General features: G+C 40.8%; 1 protein-coding gene across 3 annotated transcripts in view; it reads left to right on the forward strand.

Moving 5' to 3' along the window:
* Window positions 1-13,446, forward strand: part of TPGS2 (tubulin polyglutamylase complex subunit 2) — a 63,036-nt gene that overhangs the window by 42,794 nt on the left and 6,796 nt on the right. For all 3 annotated transcript variants that reach the window (XM_059140335.1, XM_059140336.1, XM_059140337.1), the window contains 2 exons: window positions 294-381; window positions 1,717-1,845. In XM_059140335.1, coding sequence (XP_058996318.1) covers window positions 294-381; window positions 1,717-1,845 — 217 coding nt within the window. The remainder of the gene's footprint in view (window positions 1-293; window positions 382-1,716; window positions 1,846-13,446) is intronic.

The raw sequence follows: 13,446 nt of genomic DNA on the forward strand, positions 1-13,446 counted from the left end.
TTTTCTCATTCACCCAGTGTGTAGGGGTTGGTAAGCCAGCGTCTGAATTTCTTTCAGAGGGAATTATTCCATATGTAACTGTGGATTTGGTGTGTGTTTGGTAGGAGGTGAGTTCAGGAGTTTTCTGTATTGCCATCTTGAACTAGAACTCTGTAATGGAGTTTGTAGGTGATTACCAGAATCTTACCATTTGGGGGATCTAAAACATAAATATTATCCCCATTTGCTTTGGGGCATAGCCCTGTGCCCTTTCTCAGTCCTGACCTAAAACTCAGCTGCTTTGTGATTTCCAGAAAAATAACTGTGTGCTGCCTGAGGATGTGAAGAATTTTTACCTGATGACCAATGGCTTCCACATGACATGGAGTGTGAAGCTGGATGGTGAGTCAACCTTCTTGCTGTAGGGGAACGTTTCTCTGGCTGAGAATTTGGGTATCTGGATGGTTGTCATGAGTTCTCCTAAAGTGCAGCATCCAAAAGCTATGATTTTCCCCTCAAAACCAACAAATACTATCATTGCTTCACCCACCATCCACTATGCTAGAGTCTAGCTGGTTTCCTTTTTTTGATGATTCCCAAAGCCTTTCTGTGTCTCTCGCAGCTGGCTAGAGGCACATTTTATAGCTTATTACTGAACATTTACCATGAACTTTTAGATTGCAATTATTTCCTCCATTGGCCTAGAAACCATTCTTACCACGATCCTTCTGTCACAAGAGTCCTTCTTTGAAGCATGACTATGGCCTTTGGAGTTTAGAGTGAGAGAGAAATGGACAGAGACTAGACCAATGGTCAGGTTTTCCCTTACCTACATCACGAAGATAGGCAAGCCCCTTCACAAGTGACCCACAGAGAAGAAACGAGTCACAAAGTTTTCATGAATGAGTCCTTGCTCATTATTCTAGAACCTTCTCTCATTTAATCCTCCCAATCCTAGCCTTCTTATGCTGTCCCCATTTCCATCCTCCTTTCTGTCATTTCCTGGATAGCTGAAGTCAACGCAGAGGCAGCTTCTGGTATTTCCCTCCATAATGGTCTGTTCTGCTTGGACTTCATGTAGTCTGTATACCAGCTGTTTCACTGCCTTTGGGTTTTTTTCAGCAGTTGGATTTCTAAGTCTTTGTATGCCATCCGGTGGCCATCATTCTATATGACAAGGATTCTATATAATAAGGAAGATATACAGTTACATGTTCCTTATTTACACCCTAATCACAGAAGACTAGGAATCAGGCAAGGCTGATTCCTAGTCTTCTGTCAAGTTCTCTGCAATGATTATGAAGAAATGACAAATAGAAGGGGCACAGTCTTCCATCATGGAAAGCTTACAAGAGAAGAATGGGTCAGTTATATAACCAAAGCTGTTACTTCTATGGGAATTATAACCCTTCATGCAAGGGTGGGGGGAGCAAAAACATTTTTTGGTCCTTTGCTCTTCAGACAGCCTTGATTTCCTTGGGTTCTTTTTGAGCATCCCCTTTTTTAATTTTCTTCAGTACTCTATCCTAATGCATGCAGTGGAGTCTCTTCACCCATGACTCTTGCTAAAAAAGGTTGGTGTTCTGGGGCATATGGTGCATTGGTCCTCTTCCTTCTACTTTCCATTAGACTCCTTAGCCCTGGGATCAAACAATAGCCAGGCTTAAGTTATTCCGGCAGAAGTTCTTATGATGATCATGGTAATAAGGCTGTTTCTCTTTGCTCCTGTTTCCATAGAGCACACCATTCCATTGGGCAGCATGGCAATTAACAGCATCTCAAAACTGACTCAACTCAACCAGTCTTCTGTGTATTCACTCCCAAATGCACCAACTCTGGCAGACCTGGAGGATGATGCACTTGAAGGTAACCTGAAGGAACTTGTGCTCTGAGTTAGAAATTAGCCTGTTTGTTTCCCTTTTATAATGCTGAAAGCCATAAGAAGATGCTGTGGCATTGTAGTACCTTTCTCCAAGCCAAAACCTTCCCTGCTGTGGCTTCTTAGGACCATGGGAATAACATACAAAAACAGCCTGTATCCATAAAGGAAATTGTCATGAAGAAATGCCAAGGTTGAGATTTTTGTTTTGTTTCCAGTACCCACTTCAGGCCTGGCACATAGTTGGTACTGAATGAATGCTTAGTAAATGAATGAATGTTACAGATCACTTGACTCAGCATTTCAGCATCAATAGCTTTCAGGGAGCACGGACTCTAAAGGCAGCTCTCCTCCTCCCTCCAGGCTCTTTGCCATCTCTGATTCAAATGGCTGCAAAAAGCTATGAGCAACTGCACATAAGTGAGGACTTTGTCGATTAGAATTGTGTTTGGGTGCGTATGTCAGAGACCCAGTTACAACATCTAAACTAAGTAGGAGTTTATTTTTCTCATAACCAGAAATCTGGAATTAGGCTGATGCAGCTGTTTGAGAACATCAATAATAAAGTCTCCCTCTGGCTTTCTTCTGCACCAGCCTTTGGATATGGCCTTCATCCTCATCACTGAAGAATGTGGGCTGTACCTCCAAGCTTCCCATCTATGTACCAGGGAGGAAAAAGAAGAGTGAAAGGCAAAACAACAACAAAAACTGTCTTTTGGCAGAATCTCTTCTTTTTTATCAGGAAAACAATAGTTTTCTCAGAAGCTCCTCCCACAAGCCATTGGCCAGAACAGAGTCAAAAGTTTACCCATAGCTGCAGGGAATCTAAGGAAGTATGGTTAGCTGTGCCAGTGTTTTCCCCTCAAACAGAATTGGGGTTTAAGAAAGAAAGGGAGAATGAATATTGACTAAGCAACTAGTGTCTCCAATACTAAGGCCTTGGCTGCACTGAAGGTCTGGCAGAGAGAACCAATGCAAGGCTTCTCCAACTGCACAAGCAGGTATACACTAGTTCAGGCAAGGCATCCCTTCAGTTGCAGACCACACAAATAAAGCAAGTGCAAATGAATATATTGATTTCCCAGTGCATATACAAATTAGGTTTATACTATGTTATGGCCTTTAAAGTGTGCTTTCTAAAAACCAATGTACAACCTTAATCAAAAAAGTACTTCATTGCTAACATGTCAACCATCATCAGCTCTCAGCAAGTTGTAATCTTTTTGCTGATGGAGGGTCTTGCCTCCATGTTGATGGCTGCTTAATGATCGGGGAGGTAGGTTGCGCAAGGCTGGGGTGGCTTGGCAATTTCTTAAAACAATGAAGTTTCCTGCATTGATTGACACTTCCTTCCATGAATGATTTCTTTATACTGTGCCATGCTGTTTGATAGCATTTTACCCACAATAAAACTTTTTTCAAAATTGGTATCTTGCTTCTCAAACCCTGCCACTGTTTCATCATCTAAGTTTATGTGATAGTCTAAATCCTTTGAGCTGATTTCAGTAGTCTTCATAGCCACTTCAGTAGGAGTAGAAGCCATCTCAAGAAACTTCTTTGCTCACCCATAAGAAGCAAGTCCTCATCCATTCAAGTTTTATCAGGGGATTGCCAACAATTCAGTCACATCTTCAGGCTCTCCTTCTAATTCTAGTTCTCTTGCTGTTTCTACCACATCCAGTTACTTCCTCCACTGAAGTTTTGAATCCTCAAAGTCATCCCTGAGGGTTGGAATCAACTTCTAGAGTCCTGTTAATGTTCATAGTTTGACATCTACCCATGAACCATGAATGTTCTTAATGGCACCTAGAATGGCGAATCCTTCCTAGAAGATTTTCAGTTTACTTTCCTTGGATCTATCAGAGGAATCACTGGTTATAGCTCCTATAGCCTTATGAAACATATTTCTTGAATATTCAGACATGTAAGTTCAAATGACTTCTTGATCCATGGGTTGCAGTATGGGCGTTGTGTTATCAGGCATAAGAACAACATTCATCTCTTTGTACGTCTCCGTCAGAGTTCTTGGGTGACCCAGGTGCATTGTCAATAAGCTGTAATATTTTGAACTTCTTTTCTGAACAGTTGGTCTCAACAATTGGCTTAAAATATTGAGTAAACCATGTTGATAGAAGATGTGCTATCATCGGGGCTTTATTGTTTCATTTATAGAGCACAGGCAGAGTTGATTTAGTATAATTCTTCAAGGCCCTAGGATTTTTCAGAACAGTCCATGAGCATTGGCTTCAACAAAGTCACCAGCTGCAACAGTCCCTACAAAGAGTCAGCCCGTCCTTTGAGGCTTTTGAGGCCAGGCATTGACTTCTTTAGCTTTCAGAATCCTAAGTGGCATCTTCTAACAGAAAGATGTTTTGTCTACACTGAGAATCTGCTATTTAGTGTAGCCACCTTCATTATCTTAGCTAGATATTCCAGATAACTTCCTGGTTTGCCTTGGACTTTTATGTTATAGAGACAGCTTTTCCTCAGACCTCATTAACCAATCTCTGCTAGCTTCAGACTTTTCTTCTACAGCCTCCTCCTCTCTGTCAGCCTTAGAATTGAAGCTAGCCATGCTCTGGAATAGGCTTTGGTTTAAAGGAATGTTGTGGCTGGTTTGATCTTCTACCCAGATCATTAAAACTTTCTCCGTATCAACTATAAGGCTATTTTACTGCCTTACCATTCATGTGTTCAGTGTAGTAGCACTTTTAATTTTCTTCAAGAACATTTCCTTTGCATTTATAAGTTGGCTGTTTGGAACAAGAAACCTAGCATTCAGCCTATCTTGGCTTTCAACATGCCTTCCTCACAAAGCTTTTGATTTGTGAGAGACGTGCAATTCTTCTTTTCACTTGAACCTTCTAAGGCCTTTGTAGGGTTATTGATTGGCCTAATTTCATTATTGTATCACAGGGAATAGAGAAGCCTGAGGGGAGGAAGAGAGATGGAATGGCCAGTCATTGATGCATTCAGAACACATAGATTTATCAGGTTTGCTGCCTTCTGCAGGTGGGTTTTATGGCACCTCAGAATGGTTATAGTAGTATCAAAGGACTTTGGTCAAGAAGACAGGCACAAACCTCACCACTACCACATCTCTCAATCCCCACATTTTGCAGGCCCTTGGTCTCTGCAACAGTGACTATGATAACAGCTCCAGCAGGCCCTGTGGAAGCCTGAATTGTGCCTTGTTAAGGTTGAGTGCCCAACCATGCATACTTCACAGATCTGTTGGGGCTGGCCTCTCCTCACAGCAGTGGTAGTAGATCTCATTTCTCGAGCATACTGGTGCATACATACCTTGTTAAAACATACCCCTACCCTGGCTGGGGACCAAACACTGCCCACAATAGGCAAAGAGAGCCTCTGCAAATGACTGCACTGAAGGAAAAAGAGGCCAGGACAGAGGAGGGCACATACAACACATATAGGAGACACCTCTGAAGCTCCAGGTCCCAGTGACAGGGGACACTGCGCTGTAGGGAACTACAGAACTGCTTCTTCATAAGGCCGTTACTTTTTTTTTTTTTTTTTTTTAAGATTTTATTTATTTATTTGACACAGAGAAATCACAAGTAGACAGAGAGGCAGGCGGAGAGAGAAAGAGGGAAGCAGGCTCCCTGCTGAGCAGAGAGCCTGATGCGGGACTCGATCCCAGCACCCTGAGATCATGACCTGAGCCGAAGGCAGCGGCTTAACCCACTGAGCCACCCAGGCGCCCCAAGGCCGTTACTTTTAAGAGCAAGAGATATGCGGGCGCCTGGGTGGCTCAGTGGGTTAAGCCGCTGCCTTCGGCTCAGGTCATGATCTCAGGGTGCTGGGATCGAGTCCCGCATCAGGCTCTCTGCTCAGCAGGGAGCCTGCTTCCTCCTCTCTCTCTGCCTGCCTCTCTGCCTACTTGTGATCTCTGTCTGTCAAATAAATAAATAAAATCTTTAAAAAAAAAAAAAAAAAAAACAAGAGATATGGCCGACTTTCCTAACACACAGAAACAGATGCAGAGTTTAGACAAAATGAGACAGAAGAATGTGTCCCAAATGAAAAAACAGGACAAAACCACAGCAGGAGAGCTGAGTGAAACATAAAATATGCCTGATGGAGAATTTAAAGTAATGGTCATAAAGAGTCATTGGGTTTGAGAAAAGAGTGCAGAACATCAATAAGATCCTTAAAACGGAGATGAAAAACACAATAAATGAAATTTTTAAATGCACATGATGGAATAAATAGCAGGCTAGAGGAAGCAGAGGAATGAATTAATGACCTGGAAGACAGAGTAATGGAAAGTAATCAGACTGAACAAGTGAGGGAAAAAAGAATTATGCAAAGTGAGAATAGACTTAGGGAACTCAGTGACTCCATCAACATTATAGCGATCCCAGAAGAGAGAAGGTGGGGGCAGAAAATTTATTTGAAGAAATAATATCTGAAAACTTCCCTTATCTGGGGAAGAAAACAGATATCCAGATCTAGGAAGTACAGAGATCTCCCCACCCCAAAAATCAACCTAAGGAGGTCCACACCAAGACACATAGTAATTAAATTGGCAAAAAGTAGTGATAAAGAAAAATTTTAAAAGCAGCAAGACAAAAGAAGACCATCACATACAAGGGAAACTCCATAAGGTTATCAGCAGATTTTTCAACAGAAACTTTGCAGGCCAGAAGAGAGTAGCATGGTATAGTCAAAGTACTGAAAGGATAAAGAGTTCCTCAGATAAACAAAAACTAAAGGAGTCCATGACCACTAAACCAGCCCGCAAGAAATATTAAAGGGGATTCTGTGAGTGGAAAGGAAAGACAGTAATTAAGAATATAAAAAATAAAAGCAAGAAAAATATCTGTAAAAATCAGTCAAGGGATTCGCAAAATAAAATTATGTGAAGTATGACACTATGTACCTAAAATATGGGGGAAAAGGGAGTAAAGAATGTATTCAAACTTTAAAAGGTCACTGATCAAAGATCACCATAACAAACAATGCAAAAGGTTGATATATTGCAAGAATTACCAAAATGTAACACAGACACAAAGTAAGCAAATGCTGTTGGAAAAATGGTGCTGAAACACCAACATAAGGTTGGCACAAACCTTCAATGTGTTAAAAAAGGGGGGGGGGCAACCCCACTATCTGTGAAACACAATAAAACAAGCTATGCCTGGAAAGAGACAGGCCGTGGGAAGAACCCACCACTCAGAGATGTGTGGAGTCCTCAAGAAGGGAAAAGGTCACATCTGCTTCGTGTGTGTGTTGGAGCTTTTGAATACCCAAAGGCAAACAAGTTGTTAAGTAAGTTTGGCCGAGGCTTCCCTCCCTTTGACAAAGTTGGAAGATAGAGGTGGACTGGATACTAGATAGGATTTCAAGGGCCCTCAGCTAAGGACAACATAGCTAGGGGTAGAGACGACATTGTCCTACATACCAATAGAGATAGAAACCACTTGGCCTTTTGGCACCTGCTGAATTCACACTTTTTAGAATAGTCCAGTAGTTAGACCCTAAGTCTTATTAAACCTACTTGGAAAAATACTTTTCTCAGGGTACTCAATAGTCAAAAAGTGGATGATCAGGAAAAAATACTAGGATATACAACCAGGCAAATAAAACTGCTAAAGAAACACATGAAAACCCAAGTAAAAACAAGAATCAGATCTGTTAGAGACATTTAAGACAGCATAAAGGCTTCCTATAGAAGAAAAGTAAAATTTCTCAGTTGATAAATTGAAGAATATAAATAAGATTTAAGTTAGTAGCCTGATAAACCAAGTGCAAAACATATTTAAAAGCACAGATAAATTTAAAAGGGAAATTATGAGGGGAAAGGTAGAAGGGTAAGAAAAATAGAAAATAGGGTACCTGGGTGGCTCAGTTGTTAAGTGTCTGCCTTAAGCTCAGGTCATGATCCCAGGGTGCTAGGATCGAGGCCTGCATCAGGCTCCATGCTCAGTGAAAAGCCTGCTTCTCCTGCTCCCACTCCTCCTGCTTGTGTTCCCTCTCTCACTGTCTGTCTCTGTCAAATAAATAAATAAAATCATAAAAAAATAAAAGAAAAATGGAAAATAGATCCAGAAGTCCTTTCATTGTCATTACAGGTGCTCATAAGAAAAAGGCTAGATAGAAAGAAAACACTAATAAAATAAAATTTCTCTGCAAATTGAAAGGGCTCTCTGAGACCCAAGTTAAACTGGTGAGAAAAGAGACACCTAGCTATTGTATAATGTGGTAAAGAATTGTAGGCTTCTAGGCAGAAATAAATTACTTGTGATGAAATAATCAGACTGATACCAGACTTCTCTCTTATGGCAGTGGAAACTAGAGATAAAAAGCATGTACACATTACTGAGCAACAAGGAGTAAAAATAGAATCCTATGTATACAGACCACATATACCTCTCAGTTTATTTTAAAAAATATGGAAGGATATGTAAAACTTCAAGAATATTAATACTCTAAGCAGAAGACAAATGCAACTGAATGGAGGTCCCAAGATTTGGGAGGAAAGGAAGGGATCAGTTAACCCTCCATGAAAGAGTTAGGGTGCATTTAATCTTAATAGATAGGAGTCTTTCTAGATAGGAATGTGTTGTATAACTTTTTTTTTAGGCTTTTATTTATTTGAGAGAGAGCACAGCTGGGTGGGGGTGCAGACACAGGAAGAGGAAGAAGTAGATTCCCTGATGAGTGCAGAGCCAGATGTGGGGCTCAATCCCAGGACCCTGAGATCATGACCTGAGCTGAAATCAAGCATTAGACGTTCAATTGACTGAGCACCCAGGTGCCCCCTAAGAATTCTTAAGTAATAGTTACACAACACAGGGGCACCTGGGTGGCTCAGGTCATGAGATTGAGCCCCACATTGGGCTTTTTGCCCAGCAGGCATCTGCTTCCCTCCCTCCCCTTTTGCCCCCACCTTACCTCTTCCCCCGCATGCCTGTGCTCTGTCTCTCTCTAAAATCTTTGAAAAAAGAAAAAAAAAATTCTTGGAAAGGGGGACACAGTGCAAGGAATATTGTAAAACCTACTGTAGTTGATACTTGAGCAATGTGGAGGTTAAAGACACTGATCCTCCATGAAGTCAAAAATCCCAGGAGAACTTTTAACTCCCCCAAAACTTAATTACTAATAACCTACTGTTGACTGGAGGTCTTACCAATAACATACAAAATACGTGTTAATTGACTGTTATGTTTAATATACACTGTATTCCTACAATAAATTAAGAGAAAAGTAAATGTTACAGAAATAGTAAAAAAAAGAAAATATATTGACAGCACTGTAAAAAAATCCATACGTGAGCCCATGCATTTCAGTCTGTGTGTTGTTCAAGGGTCAACTGTATACTGTCTCAGCTAAACCTAAAAGAAAGGAAAAAGGGAAGATATAAAAGTATTATGGGTTAAATTAATGTCCACCCTCTCCCAGTTCACATAATGAAGTCCTAACCCCCAGTTCAGAATACATGTGACCTTACTTGGAAATTGGGTTATTGCAGATGTCAGTGGTTAAGATGAGGTCATACTGGAGTAGGGTGGATCCCAATCCAATATGACTGACATCCTTGAAGACATTTGGAGACACAGGAAGAATGCCATTTGAAGATGAAGGCAGAGATGGTGGGACTTCTACACATTAAGGATAGCCATAATTTGCTAGGAAATTCCAGAAGCCAGGGGAGAAGCATTGAACAGATTTGTTTCCCCACAGCCCTCAAAGGAACCAACTCAGCCAACACTTCGATCATGGCTTTGTAGCTTCCAGAATTGTGAGACTCCAAATTTCTGTTGTTCAAGCTGCTCAGGTTTGGTAGTTGGTTACAGCAGCCCTAGCAAGTAATATATAGAGTGTTCCTGAGGTCCTTAATAGTAGAAAATGTAGGACAAAGGAGGAAAAGCAGCAGAAAGTGGAAGGTCTCCTCCTACTATAGGGAAGAAATAGTACACCTTGTTGGGGGAAACAAGATTACCTTGGTGTTTGAGCTTTCTATTTTTGTGTAATAGATTACCACAAATTTAATGTTTTAAAATTCCACAAATTTATTATATAACAGTTTCATGAGTCAAGAATTCAGCCACAAATAAGTAAGGTCTTCCACTTAGAGTCGTGAGGCTAAAATGAAGGTATTCCCTGATACTGCAATCTTATCCAAGGCCCGGAGGCCTCTTCCAAGCTCACTAATGGTTGTCCTTACTCAGTTTCTTGCTGTTCTGGGACTTAAGTACCTATTTTCTTGCTGGCCATTAGCCAGGGCTCACTCTCAGCATCTTTAGACTACCCTTAGATTCTAGCCACGTGACCCTCTCACAACATGGCAGTTTACTTCTCAGCCAGCGGGAAATGCCTCTGCAGTCTGCTCTTACAGTTTCCTATCATGTAAGCTAATCAAGGGAGTGGCTGCTACATCCTATTCTCAGGTCCTGACTGTACTCAAGGGTGGGAGGGCCGGCAAGGTACAGATATCAAGGAGCAGAAATCTTGAGGGCCTGAGAATTCTGCATGGCACACTGTTGAGGAAAAATAATGGTCTATTGTTTTCAAATAAGGGTAAAGTCCTATTGATCTAATCATGCAAAGGGGGGGTGTAGGGAGGAGGAAGATAACCACTAAATGAATAAAAATCTACATTAAATTTTTAACTTAATAAGGGAATATTCAATCACAGGAGGAAAAATAAATTAGGAAACAAAACATTAGGAGAAATAAAACAAGACCAATCAATCCTGATATTAAATGTGCTGGGATTGAATTTCCCTTTTGAAAAATAAAGACTGTTAAATTGATACAAAAAGCAAAGTTCATCTAGTGTTATTTTTAGGAGCACACTTAAACTGATGAGAAATTTCCTCTTCTGGAAATGGCAGACAGGTAACTCAGAGAAGCCTTCCTCTTGAAGACAACTGAGAAGTCAGAGCGGAATATAAAAGCCACCTCCCTAAAAACATCAGAGAGCTAACAAGGTGATGAGGTAATTTCAGATTAACATCCAGAAGACAGAAATCCAGGGGGGAAGAGATTTAAGCACTTGTAGTATATTGACTGCCCTCTTCACAACAGGCTCTGAGGATGCTGGAACGCTGCAGATTTGCCCCAGGGGAATAAAACAGAGCCCAGGCCTTACAAAAGATGACACCCATAAAAACTTGCTACTTTTGGGGTTGGCACCATCAAAAGCAGTACCCAGGAGACAGAATAAGCCAAAAGTAACCATTTTTCTCCTGGACTGAGGCTCAAGTGTAAGTCCTCTGTGTGGCCCAGAAAATGTTAAATCTGGAAATTGGACTAAAATGATACGAGGTTACTGATCTCCTCAGGGGCCTAGCAGAAACAAATTCACTCTAGAGAAATGGTCTAAAATTGATTGTCTTAATGGTTATATAACTGTAAATATTATAAAAACCATTAAATTGTATTCTTCAAATGAGTAAATGGTATGGTAGGTGAATTACATCTCAGTAAAGCTCTTATATAAAAAGAAAATTCCACCCTGGAGGATGATAATAGTATCTTAGACCTCAAATTGTTTTTATAAATAATTTTTCAAAAAAATACTTTCATTTAAAAAGTAACTAGGCACATGAAAAACACACCACCATGAACAAGAACCAGCACAAATAACAGTTAACCAGAAAGAGATTCATGGGTACTCCTGAGAGTGAATTATTAGGCACAGTAATGCTAATGCACACATGGGGATAAATCCAAACTAAAATTTCAGTAGAAACTAAGACATTGCATATTTGGTTTAAAAAAAAAAAAAAAAAGATTCAAATACTGACTTCCTCTTCCTGCGAATGGCAGAGTACTTTTTGCCAAGTCAAAGACTACTATAAACTCTGGAGAAACTTTAAACACAATGACCTAAAAAGATTAGAGAATAGCGAAAAATGAGCAGAAACTGGAGTGGCATCTACAAATGGGAGAAGGGAAGAAGGAAGCCACACTGAGTGAGTGTCCTATTTTATAATCTTCCCCTGTGGGCAGGCCCCATCAGCGTCAGTCAGGGCAGGGCTTCTGAAGCTTGGTGGGACCCTACAGTCTGGACTTCGGATTTCACCCAAGATGGGAGTCACAGACCTGATTTATCTGCCCTCTTGGAACAACAACAACAGAGAAGATACATAAAAATGGTTTTCAAGACACTGACCATCGGGCAGTGAAGGACCATGAGCCTGAGAGATGTAAATAAAGAAGGGAAACCTCAGCTTATGACTTGAGAGAGTTTTCCAGTCCACAGCCTAGAGCCAGGAAGCCAGGCAGGAACTTGCCACACTCCATGAGTTGAAGACCACATGAGATCAAGAAGAGTATTAAGGGCGCCTGGGTGGCTCAGTGGGTTGGGGCCTCTGCCTTCGGCTCAGGTCATGATCTCAGGGTCCTGGGATTGAGCCCTACATCAGGCTCTCTGCCCAGCTGGTCTCTCTCTGCCTGCTTGTCTGCCTACTTGTGATCTCCATCTGTCAAAAAAATAAATAAAATCTTAAAAAAAAAAAAAAAGAAGAGTATTAAAATATAACCTCCAGGAGAAGGAAAAGCCATGTTTAAAGCATTTTTTAGTTAGAAATGTAATTATTTCTGCATTTGCATAAAATTATATGTATGACTATATGTACAAGTAAAAAATAGCCTTCTTATAGGCTTTGTTTTATCCAGTCTCTCCTAGGTTTGTAAACTCTCACCCTCACTAATATTAATCTTTATTACATAATGGCTGTAACAAAAGAAGCAGGAAAGGTTTCTGATGCTTGCATTTCTAAAAATGGCTCTCTTTTCTGGTACGCCATTATATGTGATTACTAGGTAGGTATTTCTGATTGAACAAGGTTTATCATTAATTATAATGTAATTAATATTAAATATTATAAATACATTTTAGGCCAAGGAAAAGAGATTCTAATCAAAAGATCATAAAGTGCTATAAATAAGGAGAAAGCAGTTATCTGGGAAAAAGAGATGGCAACATCAGGCTAGATTATTTTGCCTTTATATATTCCCACTCTCCCAAGTTCAGTTTGTTTTTCTGTGCCACCGTCCCCTAGATTCTGTGACACTGTCTGTCTGTGATAGAGAAGCCCAGACAAAAGGCTTAGACATGGGTAAGATCCTGGGCATACAGAGTATAGAATTCACTGGGAAGTGCCTTGGTGGCTCATTCAGTTAAGTGTCTGACTCTTGGCTTCAGCTCAGGTCATGTCATGATCTCGGGGTCCCACGCTCAGTGGGGAGTCTACCTGAGGATTCTCTTCCTCCCCTTCTCCCCCCACTTGCTCCTGAAATCTTTTTTTTTTTTTTTAGATTTTTTTTTAATTTGACAAGAGAGACATAGCGAGAGAGGGAACACAAGCAGGGCAAGTGAGAGAGGGAAAAGCAGGCTTCTTGCTGAGGAGAGAGTCCAATGCAGGGTTCAATCTCAGGACCCTGGGATCATGACCTGAGCCAAAGGCAAACGCTTAACAACTGAGCCACCTAGGTGCCCCTGAAATAAATCTTTTGGCCCGCATTGGAGATAGTAGTTAAGAATATGTCTGAGATAAGGCTTTTTTCTATTTTTTGGCCCGCATTGGAGATAGTAGTTAAGAATATGTCTGAGA

This window comes from Mustela lutreola, chromosome 11 (genome assembly GCF_030435805.1).
Source record: "Mustela lutreola isolate mMusLut2 chromosome 11, mMusLut2.pri, whole genome shotgun sequence".
In the NCBI taxonomy this organism is placed as follows: domain Eukaryota; kingdom Metazoa; phylum Chordata; class Mammalia; order Carnivora; family Mustelidae; genus Mustela; species Mustela lutreola.